This window comes from Bos javanicus, chromosome 7 (genome assembly GCF_032452875.1).
Source record: "Bos javanicus breed banteng chromosome 7, ARS-OSU_banteng_1.0, whole genome shotgun sequence".
NCBI classification, from domain to species: Eukaryota; Metazoa; Chordata; class Mammalia; order Artiodactyla; family Bovidae; genus Bos; species Bos javanicus.
Window position 1 is genome coordinate 39,730,806 of NC_083874.1, and position 17,419 is coordinate 39,748,224.

At 42.7% G+C, this 17,419-nt stretch overlaps 1 protein-coding gene across 1 annotated transcript; it reads right to left on the reverse strand.

Annotated features, from left to right (window-relative positions):
* Positions 1–12,497: 12,497 nt before the first annotated feature.
* LOC133252092 (olfactory receptor 2M3-like) lies at positions 12,498–13,430 on the reverse strand. The gene has a single exon (XM_061424816.1). The coding sequence runs from the start codon at positions 13,428–13,430 to the stop codon at positions 12,498–12,500; it is 933 nt and encodes a 310-aa protein (XP_061280800.1).
* Positions 13,431–17,419: the final 3,989 nt, after the last annotated feature.

Genomic DNA, 17,419 nt, shown 5'->3' on the forward strand with positions numbered 1-17,419 from the left:
AGATCAGCCCTGGGTTTCTTTGGAAGGAATGATGCTAAAGCTGAAACTCCAGTACTTTGGCCACCTCATGCGAAGATTTGACTCATTGGAAAAGCCTCTGATGCTGGGAGGGATTGGGGGCAGGAGGAGAAGGGGATGACAGAAGATGAGATGGCTGGATGGCATCACCGACTTGATGGACATGAGTCTGAGTGAACTCCGGGAGTTGGTGATGGACAGGGAAGCCTGGCGTGCTGCGATTCATGGGGTCACAAAGAGTCGGACACGACTGAGAGACTGAACTGAACTAAACTGATGGTGAGAAATACCAGGAAAGATAAAAGCAGCCTCTGACAACTTGAAACTGACCTGACACCATCAGCCAACTTAGGACTAGACCTTGATGTTCTTCTGTTGAACATAAACACAGAACATATAAACACAGAACATCAACATCAGACAAAGCCATCTGATACTGAAATAAAGGGGAAAAAAAGCAAGATACTTATACCGACCTTCTAGGACACCCATCCCTCCAACCTCCCACCCCAACCCAAACACACACACACACACACACTTCAACACTTCTGCTGACAAAACCTGTTACAGCCCAAGCCTAGAGGAAGCAGGGTCCACTTGATGTTCTGTCTGTCCCAGGACCCTGCTCACCTTACCCTCAGGCCCTCTGGAAGTTCAATCTTTGGTGCTGATGTCTTACCTTGACCAGAGAGAATGGGGCTGTACTTCAAGTTTCCAATCCAGCATGTAAGGGTCTTAGAAGTCATCACTCCATCCCAAAAAATGAAAAAGCAGAACAAACTGAAAAATCAACAATTTTTCTTAGATCTATCAGAGAAGTGAGGTTGTTACTGAAAGCTCAGCATCTCTGTACTCTGGTGCTGAATCAAATCCCAGGGAAAGAGTTTTGGGTGAAGCAGAAAAGGATAGCTTTATTGCTTTGCCAGGCTTAGACACACTGAGCTTCTGCATTGAAAAACTATATGTCTCAACTCCAGAGAACTTGATGAAGATTTTATAATAGTAGGTCAGAGGTGGGGTCTCTGACAAGATTAGGACGTGAGCAGGGCTTTCACTACTTAGTCTCATCTCAGGTCTCCTAATCTTGATGAGCTTCTCTAGTCCCTTTAATCTTGCTTCAGGTGATTTCTTGACTCAGTCACTCAGTCTGACTCTTTGCAACCCCATGAACTGCAGCACGCCAGGCCTCCCTGTCCATCACCAACACCCAGAGCCTACCCAAACTCATGTCCATTGAGTCAGTGAGGCCATCCAACAGCCTCATCCTCTGTCATCCCCTTCTCCTCCTGGCCTCAATCTTACCCAGCATCAGAGTCTTTTCAAATGAGTGAGCTCTTCGCATGAGGTGGCCAAAGTACTGGAGTTTCAGCTTCAACATCAGTCCTTCCAAAGATCACCCAGGACTGATCTACTTTAGGATGGACTGGTTGGATCTCCTTGCAGTCCAAGGGACTCTCAAGAGTCTTCTCCAACACCACAGTAATTCTTCAGTGCTCAGCTTTCTTTATAGTCCATCTCTCACATCCATACATGACTACGGGAAAAACCATAGCCTTGACTAGATGGACCTTTGCTGACAAAGTAACGTCTCTCCTTTTTAATATGCTGTCTAGGTTGGTCATAACTTTCCTTTCAAAGAGTAAGCGTCTTTTAATTTCATGGCTGCAATCACCATCTGCAGTGATATGGGAGCCCAGAAAAATAAAGTCAGCCACTGTTTTCACTGTTTCCCCATCTATTTCCCATGAAGTGATGGGACCAGATGCCATGATCTTAGTTTTCTGAATGTTGAGCTTTAAGCCAACTTTTTCACTCTCCTCTTTCACTTTCATCAAGAAGCTCTTTAGTTCTTCTTCCTTTCTGTCATAAGGGTGGTATCATCTGTATATCTGAGGTTATCGATATTTCTCCCAGCAATCTTGATTCCAGCTTGTGCTTCTTCCAGCCCAGCATTTCTCATGATGTACTCTGCACAGAAGTTAAATAAGCAGGGTGACAATATACAGCCTTGACGTACTCCTTTTCCTATTTGGAACCAGTCTGTTGTTCCATGTCCACTTCTAACTGTTGCTTCCATACCTGCATACAAATTTCTCAAGAGGCAGGTCAGGTGGTCTGGTATTCCCATCTCTTTCAGAATTTTCCACAGTTCATTGTGATCACACAGTTAAAGGCTTTGGCATAGTCAATAAAGCAGAAATAGATGTTTTTCCGGAAGTCTCTTGCTTTTTCCATGATCCAGCAGATGTTGGAAATTTGGTCTCTGGTTCCTCTGCTTTTTCTAAAACTAGCTTGAGCATCTGGAAGTTCACGGTTCACATACTGCTGAAGCCTGGCTTGGAGAATTTTGAGCACTACTTTACTAGCATGTAAGATGAGTGCAATTGTGTGGTAGTTTGAGCATTCTTTGGCATTGCCTTTCTTTGGGATTGGAATGAAAACTGACCTTTTCCAGTCCTGTGGCCACTGCTGAGTTTTCCAAATTTGCTGGCATATTGAGTGCAGCACTTTCACAGCATCATCTTTCAGGATTTGAAATAGCTCCACTGGAATTCCATCACCTCCACTAGCTTTGTTCATAGTGATGCTTGCTAAGGCCCACTTGACTTCACATTCCAGGATGTCTGGCTCTAGGTGAGTGATCACACCATTGTGATTATCTGGGTCATGAAGATCTTTTTTGTATAGTTCTTCTGTGTATTCTTGCCACCTCTTCTTAATATCTTCTGTTTCTGTCAAGTCCATACCATTTTTCCCTTTATTGAGCTCATCTTTGCATGAAATTTTCCCTTGGTATCTCAAATTTTCTTGAAGAGATCTCTAGTCTTTCTCATTCTGTTGTTTTCCTCTATTTCTTTGCACTGATCACAGAAGAAGACTTTCTTATCTCTCCTTGCTATTCTTTGGAACTCTGCATTCAAATGGCTATATCTTTCCTTTTCTCCTTTGCTTTTGGCTTCTCTTCTTTTCACAGCTATTTGTAAGGCCTCCTCAGACAGCCATTTTTCTTTTTTGCGTTTCTTTTTCTTGGGGATGGTCTTGATACCTGTCTCCTGTACAATGTCACGAACCTCTGTCCATAGTTCATCAGGCCCTCTGTCTGACAGATCTAGAAATCAGATTGATTATATTCTTTGCAGCCAAAGATGGAGAAGCTCTATACAGTCAGCAAAAACTAGACCAGGAGCTGACTGTTGCTCAGATCATGAAATTCTTATTGCCAAATTCAGATTTAAATTGAAGGAAGTGGGGAAAATCACTAAATCATTCAGGTATGACCTAAAACAAATCCCTTATGACTGTACAGTGGAAGTGAGAAATAGATTTAAGGGACTAGATTTCTTTACAGCTCTTCCCTTATTAGCAACAATTTGAATCCCTTTGGAACTCAGGGAAGGTTATAATGGCTGGAGTCTTGCCTACAAGAAATGGAGGACAGAAAGGCTTCCATTTCTGGGAGCCCCATAGGGCCCTGCTGAGCTTCAAAGTCCCAGGGCAAACCACTCCACTCCTCCCCCCACAACTGGAGAGACAGGCAGATTCAGAGAATTACAACTTAAGTCGGAAACTTCCTCACAGATAGAAACCTTCTTAGGCACTAGTGGTAGGGCAGGAAATCCTGAGCTGTAATTGACAAATTGCTGGGGGCTCAGTGTCATCAATCAAGTTTGGAAGTTAAAAACTCCAGGGGCTCTAGTCATTGGTGGTCCTCACACTTGTGTGAGTTTTATCCTTAGAAGCTCTACCAGATTCTCACATTGAAAATCCAAGAAAAAGTAGTTAGATTGAAATATACTGTAGCAGTCTGTTGTTCACAAGGCTCCTCTGTGATAGCTTATGGTTAACGATGCCGGATTCAAGATTTCAAGAAGATTTAGCTTCTGGACCAGGAATCAGGCTTGATCACTCAAGAGCTTTTGTATAGCGGAGTTTTATTAAAGTAAGAAGGGACAGAGAAAGCTTTTGATATAGACATCAAAAGGGGGACAGAGAGTGTACCACTTGCTAATCTTAGCAAGGGAGCTATATACTTTTTAAATTGGCTATTACAATAAATCAAAAGAATGTCTCAAGGTTGTAAAGATCTTACTAGACCCACTCTGCAGTTGACATTTTAAGATGACAGGATTAGAACTAACAATAGATCTTACCAGATCCACTCCCATAATATACATTTTAAGATGACAGGATTAGTCTGAAGGTTCTCAAGAAGGAGAAACATGTCCTCAAGCAGGATACATTGTTGTTATATACAGAGTTTAAGAAAAAACATATCCTTGAGCAAGATGAGATGTTTTGTTGTGCAATCATCAGCTCTGGGCTTAAAGAAAAAAGTTTGTCCTTTTCTCCCCCTTGAGAACTGCAGACCCTTATCTCCTCTTCGAGAGCCCCGGACCCCTCTCTCCTCCTCGGGGACCCCAGACTTCTTATCAGCCTACCTAGGAATTGACTCTGTCACCTGAAGAAAAACTTTACCACAGCCTCACCAACCTAGGAGAAGGGAACTACCCAATCCTATCCCTCTAGCCATCCAGCTTCATCTAAATGTGGGAAAAGCACTGAGAAGCACTGGTAAAATACACAGCCCAAGGGCACAGGCTCTCTAAAATACTAGGACTTAATCATAGGATTATAAAATGCTTCTCCTCCCCAACTCTTTAACAGCAGTTCCTTTTACCCAGTATATCATGTGTGACTTTCAACAAAAATTTTCAAGGTGTACCAGAATGTAAAATAGACAGTTTGAAGAGAGACATCAAGGACCAGAACCAGACTCAGATATGGCACTGACATTGGAATTTTCAGAGCAATTTGAAGCAGCTATGATCAAGATGCTATGACTTCCCTGGTGGTCTGGTGATTAAGACTCTACACTGCCAATGCAGGGAGCCCAGATTGGATCCCTGATCAGGGAACTATATCCCACAAGCCACAACTAAGACCTGGAGTAGCTAAATAAATATATAAATAAAGTATGCTAAGGACTCTAATGGAAAAAGTAGACATGTGAGAGCAAGCAGATGAGTAATGTGTGAGCAGAGAGATGGAAATTCTAAGAATTAAAAACAAATACCAGAGTTCAAAAATGCTAGCAGAAAGGAAGAATGCCTTTGATCTGCTGCTGCTGCTGCTGCTAAGTTGTTTCAGTCGTGTGCGACTCTGTGTGACCCCATAGACGGCAGCCCACCAGGCTCCCCCATCCCTGGGATTCTCCAGGCTTTGATCAGCAGTCCCCAAGTTTTTGGTACTAGGGATGGTTACATGGAGGACAGTTTTTCCATGCACAATGAGAGAGGGATGGTTTAAAAGCACACATCTAGATTCCTTGCATGCACAGTTCATAGTGTGATCACACTCCTATTTGTCACGCGAGTGTATGTTCCTCAGTTCTTTGTCTTGTCACAATAAAGATTTGGAGCAATGGACACTAAAGCCCTCGGTGCATCACAGCTCTCCGGTCTTGGACAAACTGTGTTACAGCTCTTAGGCAATTCAGTGTTACAGCTCCATTTTATTTAGAAGATAGCAAGAGGGAGAGAGGGGGATTGAGAGAGAGAGAGAGAGAGAGAGAAAAGAGCGCACGCACGCAGGAGAGAGAGTCCGTGAGAAAGCGCTTTGGCTCCTCCTTTTATATGTTTTTCCTCCACCTGGGCCTGCCCTATGCAAATTGGGCTTAGCCAGGAGTGCTGTTTGTTCTGTTTGTTCTGCCTGAAGTCTTCACTCTGGTCCTTGGACCTTCCTTGTCTTTTAGCCACCGCCATTTTGGACTTCTTTTCCCTATTCTACCTACCTAACATATTGAAGGAGGAAACAGACAGAGCTGGACTCCATCTTAGGCCAGGCTGTGAACATTAGGCTACACGCATGGTCACCTTCCCCAATGGACTCTGAACTTTGTGCCCGGTATCTATAGAAACGGCATACCAATGGAAAACCAGAACCCCTGGAGCTTCAGGACTTGTACTTGGACTCTCCGTCTAAAAGAATATGTTAATTATCTCTGTAACAGAACAAAGTCATAAATTCCATTATGTTTATCAGGATATGACCACAGGCCTATTGATAAATGTCCACTGTTTAACTATCTAGGCTTATGACACATGAATCATGGGTTAACTTTGACCGTATCTCTCTTTTACCTTGTCCAGACTAGTTTCAAGGAATTTGGGGAGGTGGGTTTGAGCAAGTACACTTAGGGTATATAAGGTTGTCACAAAAACTGGTCGGGGTCCTTGGCTAAGAGGAGACCCTACCTTGGGCCCGCTGGTGTAATAAACTGCACTCCACTATCTGCATTGTCCTTCTGAGTGAGTTTGGTTCCTGGAACGCGTGGCTACAACACTATGAGAATCTAATACTGCCATTGATCTGACAGGAGGCAGAGCTCAGGTGGTAGTGGGAGAGATAGGGAGTGGCTGCAAATACAGATGAAGCTTTACTTGCTTACCCACTGCTTACCTCCTACTATGCAACCCAGTTCCTAACAGGCTATGGACCGGTACTGGTACATGGCCTGAGGGGTGGGGACCCCTGACTTTGATGGTCTCATTACTAGACTACATACAGCTGAGGAAAGAATCTCTGCTCTTCAGGATATGACAATATTACTGAGTCCAGGCTCACTCTGCTTGCCACACAAGTCAATAGATCAGAGGTGAGGAGTTGAGGCAAGGAATATGACTTTATTTGGAAAGCTGGATCACCAAGATGGCAGACTAATGTCTCAAAATAGCTATCTTATAAGGGTCTGGATTCCAGTTTCTTTCACAGAACAGAGAGAGAAGGGGTGAGAAGTAAAGTAAAAAGGCCATTTACCTTGCTAAATAGGAGGGGATATATTAATTTCTTCTATTCTGCCACCTTTCACAGGTTGGCTTGGTCAGATTCTCTCCAACAAAGGCACTTTAGTTGAACAGTCAGGTAGAGGGGCAGGGTTCCCTGAGGCAGGCCATTATGTATGATTATAATAACAAAAAGCAATGAAAAACAAAGATTAAAGCCAAAGAAACAGATCCAACATGGAGCCAGAGTTGGCTCTTCCCTGCAAAAACAATAGAAACAACTGAAAAGTAAACAAAAAAGAGAGATAAAAAGGAAACAGACTATCTAAGAATTTTGAGATAATGAAAGAAGGTGTAACATACTCATAATGGAAACACAAAGAGAAGAAACACAAGAAACAATTGAAGCAATTAAGGCCAAGAATTTCCCCAAATTAAAAGCTCTGTATAGTCAAAGCAATGGTTTTTCCAGTAATCATGTATAAATGTGAGAGTTGGACCATAAAAAAGACTGAACACCAAAGAACTGATGCTTTCAAACTGCAGTGTTGGAGAAGACTCTTGAGAGTCATTTGGATTACAAGGAGATCAAACCAGTTAATCCTAAAGGAAATCAACCCTGAATAGTCATTTGAAGGACTATTGCTGAAGCTCTAATACTTTGGTCACCTGATTCAAAGAGTCGACAAAATGGAAAAGACCCTGTTGCTGGAAAAGACTGAAGACAAAAGGTGAATGGGGTGGCAGAGGAGGAGATGGTTAGATAGCAACATCAACTCCATGGACATGCATTTGACCAAACTCTAGGAGATAGTGAGGGACAGAGCAGCCTGTTGTGCTGTAGTCCATGGGGTCACAAAGTGTCAGAAATGACTTAGCAACTGAACAACAATCAAAACAGGCAGAGATCAAGGAAGTTAAGGGAATACCAAGCAGGTGTCAACTACAAATTGGTGCTTGTCAAGAGTTTGCCATCTGCCTCTACAGAGATTGAATCCTGTGCTGTTGCAGCTATTGACCTTCGACATGCCCTCAAGGCAGTTCAGGATGGTGAATGAGGCATTCTGTGCTCCAAGGAATGTGTGAAACAGGTCTTTAGATATAAGTTTTCAGGAACTGACTTCAAGATCTCAATCCTTGCATTCCCTAATATCTAGAAAAGCACTAAATCCCTTCATGGTGACATCAGCTCCTCCTGACTAGCAGAAAACCTTTTGCAAAATGAGTGCTTGATGGCATTGTACTCACTCTTCACCAAAATCTATTTTTTTTATTGACCTTCCCCTACTACCTGTTTGGAGCAGTCTCTCAGAGCTATCTGAGGTGCTGTCTTCCAGGCTGAAGTCCTCATTTTGGCCCAAATAAAATTTAACTTACAACTCTCACATTGTGCATCTTTTTAGTCAATACAGGGAAAACGCTTCCAAACCCACACATATGGATACCACATTCAACTGCAAAAAGAAATAAATAAACAAACGAATAACTTTTTAAAAATCAAAGAGATAATGGGACCCAGTATTCTACTTGGAAAACATGAAGGAAATAAGATGAGGGACGTGTAGAAACCAAATTCTTACCGCTGTACTGTCTTGTCAGTTCTCTACAGTTAAGACTGAGGTGAAACCAGACAACAAGTATTAAGAAGTTTCCCCCTGATCCCTGGTACCTGGAAACCACCCGATACTTTAATCTCCACATAATCACCCATAAATAAACACCTAAGACTCTTTGTCCAAAAGAATATCACCCTTCAGTGAAGCTGCAGTCTCAGTTCCAGTAGAGGTCAGCAGAGGTGGAAGAGGTGGAAGCGCCCAGGCACTCACACATGGACAAAGCTCAGGGCCCCAGGGAGGAGGAGGCAGGGACCCCAACCTGGGTCTCCACCCCCATCTCTGCCTTCCAGACTGAGTCAGAGGGCACCTCCTGCTGGAGAATTGCCCAGCCTGCCCTACGCCTGGCCCTGGTAGATGGAGATGTGTTTACTTGCTTTAGTATGGCTGCCTGCCCAGGGAACCAACTGGTCTGCCAGGTACACTGCATCTTTAGCCCCAGACAGGGGTCACAGCCTTGTCATAGCAAAGGCACTTGTATAACTCAATGAAGCTATGAGTCATGCCATGTAAGGCCACCCAAAATGGATGGATCACAGTAAACAATTCTCTGGCAAATCATGGTCCACTGGAGGAGGGAATGGCAAACTACTCCAATATTCTTGGCTGGATAGCCCCGTGGACAGTATGAAAAGGCAAAAATATATGATGCTGGAAGATGAGCCCCCCAGGTCAGAAGGTGTCCACTATGCTACCGGGGAAGAGCAGAGGGCAATTACTAATAGCTCCAGAGAGAATGAAGCAGCTGGGCCAAAGCAGAAAAGATGCTCAGTTGTGGATGTGTCTGGTGGTGAAAGTAAAGTCTGATGCTGTAAAGAACAATATTACATAGGAAACTGGAATATTAGGTCCATGAATCAAGATAAACTGGATGTGGTGAAATAGCAGATGGCAAGATTGAACATTGACATCTTATAGGAATCAGTGAAATAAAAAGGACAGGAATGGGAGAATTTAATTCAGATGACTGTTAAATCTACTACTGTGGACAAGAATCCCTTAGAAGAAATGGAGTAGCCCTTACAGACAATGAAGTCTAAAATGCAGTGCTTGGGTGCAGTCTGAAAAACAATAGAATGATCTTTGTTTCCAAGGCAAACCCTTCAACATCACAGTAATCGAACTATTCCCCAACCACTGATGCCAAAGAAGCTGAAGTTGACTGGTTCTATGAAGAAAAAGATGTCCTTTTCATCATAGGAGATTGAAAGGTAAAGTAGGAAGTCAAGAGATATCTGGAATAACAGGCAAGTTTGGCCTTGGAGTGAAGAATGAAGCAGGGCAAAGACTAAAAGAGTTCTGTCTAAAGAACACACTGGTTATAGCAAACACTCTTTTTCAACAACTCAAGAGACAACTCTACACATGGACATCAGCAAATGGTCAATATCAAAATCAGATTGATTATATTCTTTACAGCCAGAGATGGAGAAATTCTATACAGTCAGTAAAAACAAAACCTGGAGCTGACTGTGGCTTAGATCACGAGCTCCTTATTGCAAAATTCAGACTCAAATTGAAGAAAGTAGAGAAAACCACCAGGCCATTCAGGTATGACCTGAATCAGATCTCTTATGATTATACAGTAGAAGTGATGAATAGATTCAAGAGATTAGATCTGGTAGACAGAGTGCCTGAAGAACTATGGGCAGAGATTCATAACATTATACAGTAGGTGGTGACCAAAACTATCTCCAAGAAAAAGAAATGCAAAAAGGTAAAATGGTTGTCTGAGGAGGCCTCACAAATAGCTGAGGAAAGAAGAGAAGTGAAAGACAAGGGAGAAAGGGAAAGATATATCCAACTGAATACGGAGTTCCAGAGAATAGCAAGGAGAGATATGAAGGCCTTCTTAAATGAACAATGCAAAGAAATAGAGGAAAACAATAGGATGGGAAAGACTAGAGATCTCTTCAGGAAAATTGGAGATATCAAGGTAACATTCCATGCAAGGATGGGCATGATAAAGGACAGAAATGGTAGGGACTTAATAGAAGCAGAAGACATTAAGAAAAGATAGCAAGAATACCCAGAAGAACTATACAAAAAAGGTCTTAATGACATGGAAAACCATGATGGTGTGGTCACTCACCTAAAGCCAGACATCCTGGAGTGTGAAGTCAAGTGGACCTTAGGAAGAATTACTTTGAACAAAGCTAGTGGAGGTGATGGAATCCCAGCTGAGGTTTTTAAAATCCTGAAACATGATGCTGTTAAAGTGCTTCATTTGATATGTCAGCAAATTTGGAAAAACAGCAATGGCCACAGAACTAAGACAGCAATGGCCACAGAACTGGAAAGATCTGTTTTCATTCCAATCCCAAAGAAGGGCAATGACAAAGAATGTTCAAACTACTAAACAGTTGAGTTCATTTCACATGCTAGCAAGGTTATGCTCAAAATCCTAGGCTTTAGCAATGCCTGAATGGAGAACTTCCAGATGTATAAGCTGAGTTTCAAAGAGGCAGAGCAGCCAGAGATCAAATTGCCATTTGTTGGATCATGAAAAAAGCAAGGGAGTTCCAGGAAAACATCAACTTCTGCTTCATTGATGACACTAAAGCCTTTGACTGTGTGGATCACAACAAACTGTGGAAAATTCTTAAAGAGTTGGGAATACCAGACCACCTGACCTGTCTCCTGAGAAATCTGTATGTGGGTTAAGAAGCATCAGTTATAACATTACATGGAACAAATGACTGGTTCCAAATTGGGAAATGAGTACAACACAGTATATTGTCACCCTGCTTATTTAACTTCTATGCAGAGTACATCATGCGAAATCCTGGCCTGGATAAAGCACAAGCTGGAGTCAAGATTGTCAGGAGAAATATCAACAACCTCAGATATGCAAATGATACCACTTTAATGGCTGAAACTGAAGAGGAACTAAAGAGTGTTTTGATGAGGGTGAAAGAGAAGAGTGAAAAAGCTGGCTTAAAGCTCAACATTCAAAAAACTAATATCATGGTACCCAGTCTCATCACTTAATGGCAAATAGGAGGGGAAAAAGTGGAAGCAGTGACAAATTTTATTTTCTTGGGCTCCAAAGTCATTGCAGATGGTGACTGCAGCCATGAAATTAAAAGACATTTCCTCCTTGGAAGAAAAGCTATGACAAAACTATACAGCATACTAAAATGTAGAGACATTACTTAGCCAACAAAGGTCTGTATAGTCAAAGCTATGGTTTTTCCAGTAGTCATGTAAGAATGTGAGAGTTGGATCATAGAGAAAGTTGAGTGCTGAAAAGTTCGTGCAATTGAACTGTGGTGCTGGAGAAGACTCTTGAGAGTCCCTTGGACAGCAAGGAGATTCAACCAGTGGATCCTAAAGGAAATCAACCCTGAATAATCATTAGAAGGACTGTTGCTAGAGCCATAATACTTTGGTCAGTAGATCCCCAAATAACCTGACTGCAAGGAACCTTTGTGTCTTTTTTTCGTCTGCAGTGTTATACTGACAGACAGACTATAAAAATGTTCTGGCTGTTTTTGATATTTGATACTTTGGCATATTTAATGTACAATTTCAAGAAGGCACAAAACTCTTTACATTGCCTACTAACATAAGATAGACTGAAATGGAGTTTGTATTATAATAAGTAACTAGTAGTTAGTGCCAGAAAACATTGGACTTTACAGGTAGCTATGATGTTACAGATAATAAGAAATAACATTGTCCAGGTTGCTCAGCTCCTACCTGTCAGACTCTACCTCTAACCTATGTACCACATTTCAGTGGACAGTGAGTTCTAAATTGGTTCTCACTCCTTTCTCCCTTTTAGCATGCAGATCAGAAGAAAGACTGTCCCTGGCAATTCTGGGGAAAAGGTAAAAATGTATTTATGAGCCTTCACTGCATGGAAACAGGAGTGTTCATGGAGGAAAGACTCATTGTGAAATGGATAACTACCATGTTTCCTTGACATCTTCCATCCAAACGCTTTCAGATTACTCAGCTCGTAGCTTCACCCCAACCAGACTGAAGGGGCTGATGAGTACAGAGGAGGATGTGCTACAAGAGAGTCTGAGCTTGCAGAAGGAGCAGAACAAGAGAGGAAGCCTCAGAAGGGTGGGCATGTCTACACTCTCCATGTCCCCAGGACCTTCTTAAAGGCCCTCATTACCTCCCTGTTCCTCAGGCTGTAAATGAGTGGGTTGAGCATTGGAGCAACGATGGTGTAGAAGGTGGAGATGGCTCTGTCTTCTGCTGGCGTCCTAGCAGAAGCTTTCTGCATGTAGTTAAATAGGCCACCCCCGTAGTAAAGACCCACCACAGTCAGGTGCGAGGAGCAAGTAGTCAGAGCCTTCTGTTTCCCCTCAGTGGAGGGCATGTTAATCACAGCCATGAGGATCCGGGCATAGGAAGCCACAACGACCCCCAGGGGCAGCAGCATCATGACTACACAGCAAGCATAGATGAGGTCCTGAAAAAGCGAGGTGTCTGCACAGGAGAGCCGCAACAGGGTGGGGACCTCACAGAAGAAGTGGTCCACCTGGAGAGAGCCACAGTAGGGGAAGCTGAAGACCATGCCCACATAAATTACACTGGCAGTCACTCCAACCATCCAGGATGCAAAGGCCATCAGGCAGCAGGCCTTCCAGTTCATGAGCACAGGGTACCGCAGGGGGTGACACACGGCCACATACCTGTCATAGGCCATGACTGCCAGGAGGGAGCACTCAGCACTTCCTACCATGACCACTAAGAAGACCTGAGTGGCACAGCCACCCCAAGAGATGAACTTACTTCCCGAGAGGAAGTTGGCTGCCATCTTGGGCACCACTGTGCCCATCATGGTGAGGTCCATGATGGAGACCTGACTAAGAAAAAAGTACATGGGAGTGTGCAGGTGCCTGTCAGCTTGTATGAGCAGGAGGAAGAGGATGTTGCCAGTCAGAGAAGCAGCAGAGGCCAGAAGGACAAGGGAAAAAAGGAAGAAGTCATATGGTGAGTAGCTGAACAGACCCAAAAGGATGAAATCTGACAGGGAGGTATGGTTCCATACATCCATGGCCTTGAGCCTAAGAAAAAAATAAATGAGCAAACATAAGAACAAAATGACTAACCTGGCATCTCCATTGTACAAGGAAAATAACCTCCTCTGGTTTCTTTTAAAGGACAGTGCTCAACCCTCTGTCTTAACCCCATCCTTTCCTCCTACAGTGAAAATCTATCTCCTCCCCAGGATTTGAGCTTATTTCTCTTGATAGACTAGGAAGCAGGCCCCCAGAGGGGGAAGGTCAGAGAATGCAAGGGAGACAGAGAAGGACTTTTAATTAGCAAGTGAATACCTAAAGATTTAGGGAAAGAGAATATAGATTTACGAAGATATAGGGGAATAAAATTTGTCCCAAAATGTCACTTTGGCATTTAGATTATATCAAGCTGAAAACAATCAAGACCTAAAAGACTAAAGAAGAAGCTTTAACCTTCCCCCTAAGTTCCTAAAAGACTCGTCCCAGAATAGATCTATCATCAGAGAGATCTGCAAAGAACATGGACTTAGAGTATATGTGTGGGGGAAACTGTGGGCAGAGTTCACTCTGTCCCAGCATGGCCCAGCAAACATTTATTTACCAAATTTTGGTTTTTCATCCCCATGTCCGTTGCCTTCCTCCCCTTTGAAGTCCCAAACTATTACCCTCAACATCCTACTTTGTCTTGAAAGCTGAAGATGGTATTTAAAATGAGGGTTTTAGCCCTTTTGGTGAGTTACTCAGATTTCCTGAGTCTCTCTCAGGTATGCATGTACTTAAACCTTTATTTGATTTTCTCCTGTGGATCTGTCTCATGTCAATTTAGTTCCTAGACCTGGCAAAACTAGACAGGTGGAAGAAAATTTCTTCTTCTCTGATTTGGAGAAGTGAGTACTGGGGATAGAGAGAAAGAGAGAAGGATGTGGGAAAGGGGTGACAGCTATAAATATAATTTATATTTATAAATTGAAAATAAAGGGATAGATTCCTAACCTCACTTTACTTAGCAATTACTTAGAAAATGTATACTTGTAAGTTCCTCATCTCTCTGAAATGTATGTAAACATTTTAAAAGTAGAATAAGAATGTTTTCCCAAGAACCTAGAACCCATTTCTTGGAAACATAATTGTCAAAAAAGATAGAGTCCTTACCTCCCAGGCTCTGCAGGCAGGCAGGATGCTAACTTCAGCAGGCACCTTACTCCAAGCTGCAGAACTATCTCTTGTCATAACATGTGAGAACTTGGTATTTCCTTTGGATGAAGACAAGTGACAAACACAGAGAGTCACACCAATTACCAGGTGAATCTAGAATGAACTCCATGTGACAAATGGTGCTGTCAATTCCTCTTCCTTGAGGACTATTGTTTATCTTGAGAGCATGCAAGTAATGAGTAGTCACTGCCTGGCTGTACAAAGGGTTCATATTCCTCTGTCTTTGCAAGCTCTTAGCTGATTACCTGTAACACACAGCAATTTCTGATTTAATGTTTATTCAAAAATAAAACTGCTTTCTGGGCTTCCCTGATGGCTCAGTGGTAAAGAATCTTCCATCCCTAGCCTGGGAAGATCCCACATATTGCGGAGCAACTAAGTCCTTGTGTCACAACTATAGAGCCTGGGAACCACAACTACTGAATCCCACATGCCCGTTGTGGAGCATGCTCCACAACAAAAGCACCCACATGCCCTAGGGACCATGCTCCACAACAAAAGCAGCCATTTCTGTAAGAAGTCTGAGCACCTCAATGATAGATTGTCCCCCACTCGCCACAACTACAACAAAGCCTGAGCAGCAACAAAGATCCAGCACAGCCAAAAATAAAATAAATAAATAATTAAAAAAAAGAAAACTGTTTTATTTCTCTTCTACCTTTGTGGATAGGTTTTAAGAATGGGGAAGAGACTGACTTGGCTTTTAATTATGTTTTCCCAACACAGCAGGCACTGCAACAGAGTCGTGACACAACAGTGTCATGTCAAGTACACAAGAGAACCTCAGAAATGCCTCTCTGGAAGTATGCCAAGCCTTCGCCCTACTCCATTACTTGAACTGTGGGGTGTGTGCGGGCAGGGACTTGGACATGACTGTCTCTCAGTTGTCCATCAGTCTCCTTAGTGCCTAAACTCAGTTGACTCTAAACTGGTTAGAACAAATAGCTGTTCTAAGAGTCAGTGACACTCACTGAATTTACCAAGGAAGAAACAGTCAGTGCTCAAACCACAAGGGGTGGGTCTCCAGGGCTGCCTTTCTGGAGTGTGCTGCTTCTGTCCTGTTTGATGTCACAATTGCAATTCAAGCATTCCTTCTAATAAAATCTGGAAAGACTGTCAAAGAGAGACAAAGACTGTCAAAACAGTTTCCATGAGGAAGATAATTATGAATAGAAAAGATAGGAAGAATGAGATTCCTGGAGTCCGGCGGTCATGACTTGGGTCATGCTTATGTCTGTCTCTAAGACATTAAAGAGAATGTTTTCAAAAATGTGCACATCTTGGTTCTACTGCAGGGATTATGGGTACTGGGTCTGGATAGGGTCTCATTATATAATTTTTTTGAAAGATCCCTAGGTAATTCTAATGAAATATACGTTTACACGCTGGTATAGGTCAATGTGCCTGCGCAATGCCATTTTCATCTTAGCAGAGATGAGATAAATGTCTAGAATCAGGAGATCACGGCAGGAGACAAGGAAATCCTATGACATAGTGAGTTACAAAGATATACCAGCCAAGAGAGCCAGAGAATAGCTCAAGGAGGTAGATTCCTGATGAGCACAAGCAGGAATGAAGCATAGCCATGGACACCAGCCTGATGGGGGCACACTTGGGGCAATGACACAACAGGTCTGTCTTCCTACTTTGGAACTGAGTCCAGAGACTGGAGAACAGTAAGCAATGATAGCAATTTTGCTCAAGAAGACTAAGAATACCATCTTTCAAGTCTCTGACTTTGGCAACAAGGAAGTATCTTGGTATCCAGCCTGACACTCTATAGACTGAATCCAGAAGTCAGATCCACTTCTTCCCCTTCCCAGTCACCTTTAGTCCCTCATCTATTTGGTCTTCCCTCACCCCCTTCAGCACTTACCAGACCCATTCAGTTCCCCAGAGTTCACCTTCTACTCCACCCAGTGGAGTATAGCAGAGATGGGTCAGACCTAAGAAGTATGCAAAGATCTCAGAACAATGCATGAACAAGTTGTCATCTGAGAAAGACTCTTAGACAGAGTCTCCTCCAACTCCACAGCTCTAACTAAAAATTTTACAATTAACCATCTAAGATATTCTTCTCCTTCTTACAAAATTGATGAGCTCACATCCCAGGTTTATACCTTTAGTTGGAGAGCAGATATCTTGAGAGACCCAATTCAGTACATAATGACCCCAGGGAATGGACAGAAACTACCTCAAGGAAGAAGCCAGAATTAATGAAATGGCTATAGGACAAAATTTATTCCCCATAACCCTGGATCAGAAAATACCCCAGAGTCCCACCTAAACAAAGGGAGGAGGCACACATGAGACATCCCTTGACACATCCACCTATGCTTCCCTCGGGGTTCTTCACCCTCATATCACCCATAGGGGCTGGGAGACAATGTGATCACCAAAGAATATCAGAGCAAATGTCCAGCTCCATTCTGAGAATTTAATCGTTAATGATGAGAAGTAGAGCTTAGTTAGTTCTGCAAATCTTGTATTCAACTGATGTCCTATAATTTTTCTACTCAATTATTGGTTGTCCATTCAACAAATAATTATTGAGCATTGTGGATTTAAATAAGGACCAGCCAAACAAGAAAAGTAAAAGCTACTTATTCAGAGTTCGGTACAGCAAGGAAGTCAGTCCTGATCACTTGCATTTTGGCAGACTCTATGGAAGGCACTCTACCTTTCTGAGTTCTTCACTGACTTTTGTAATAAAAGACCAAGAGAAAAAGAAACAGACAAGAAAAAAAATTATTACCATGAATGTATGCAGATCTTCCCAGGTGGTGCAGTGGTAAAGAACCTGCCTGCT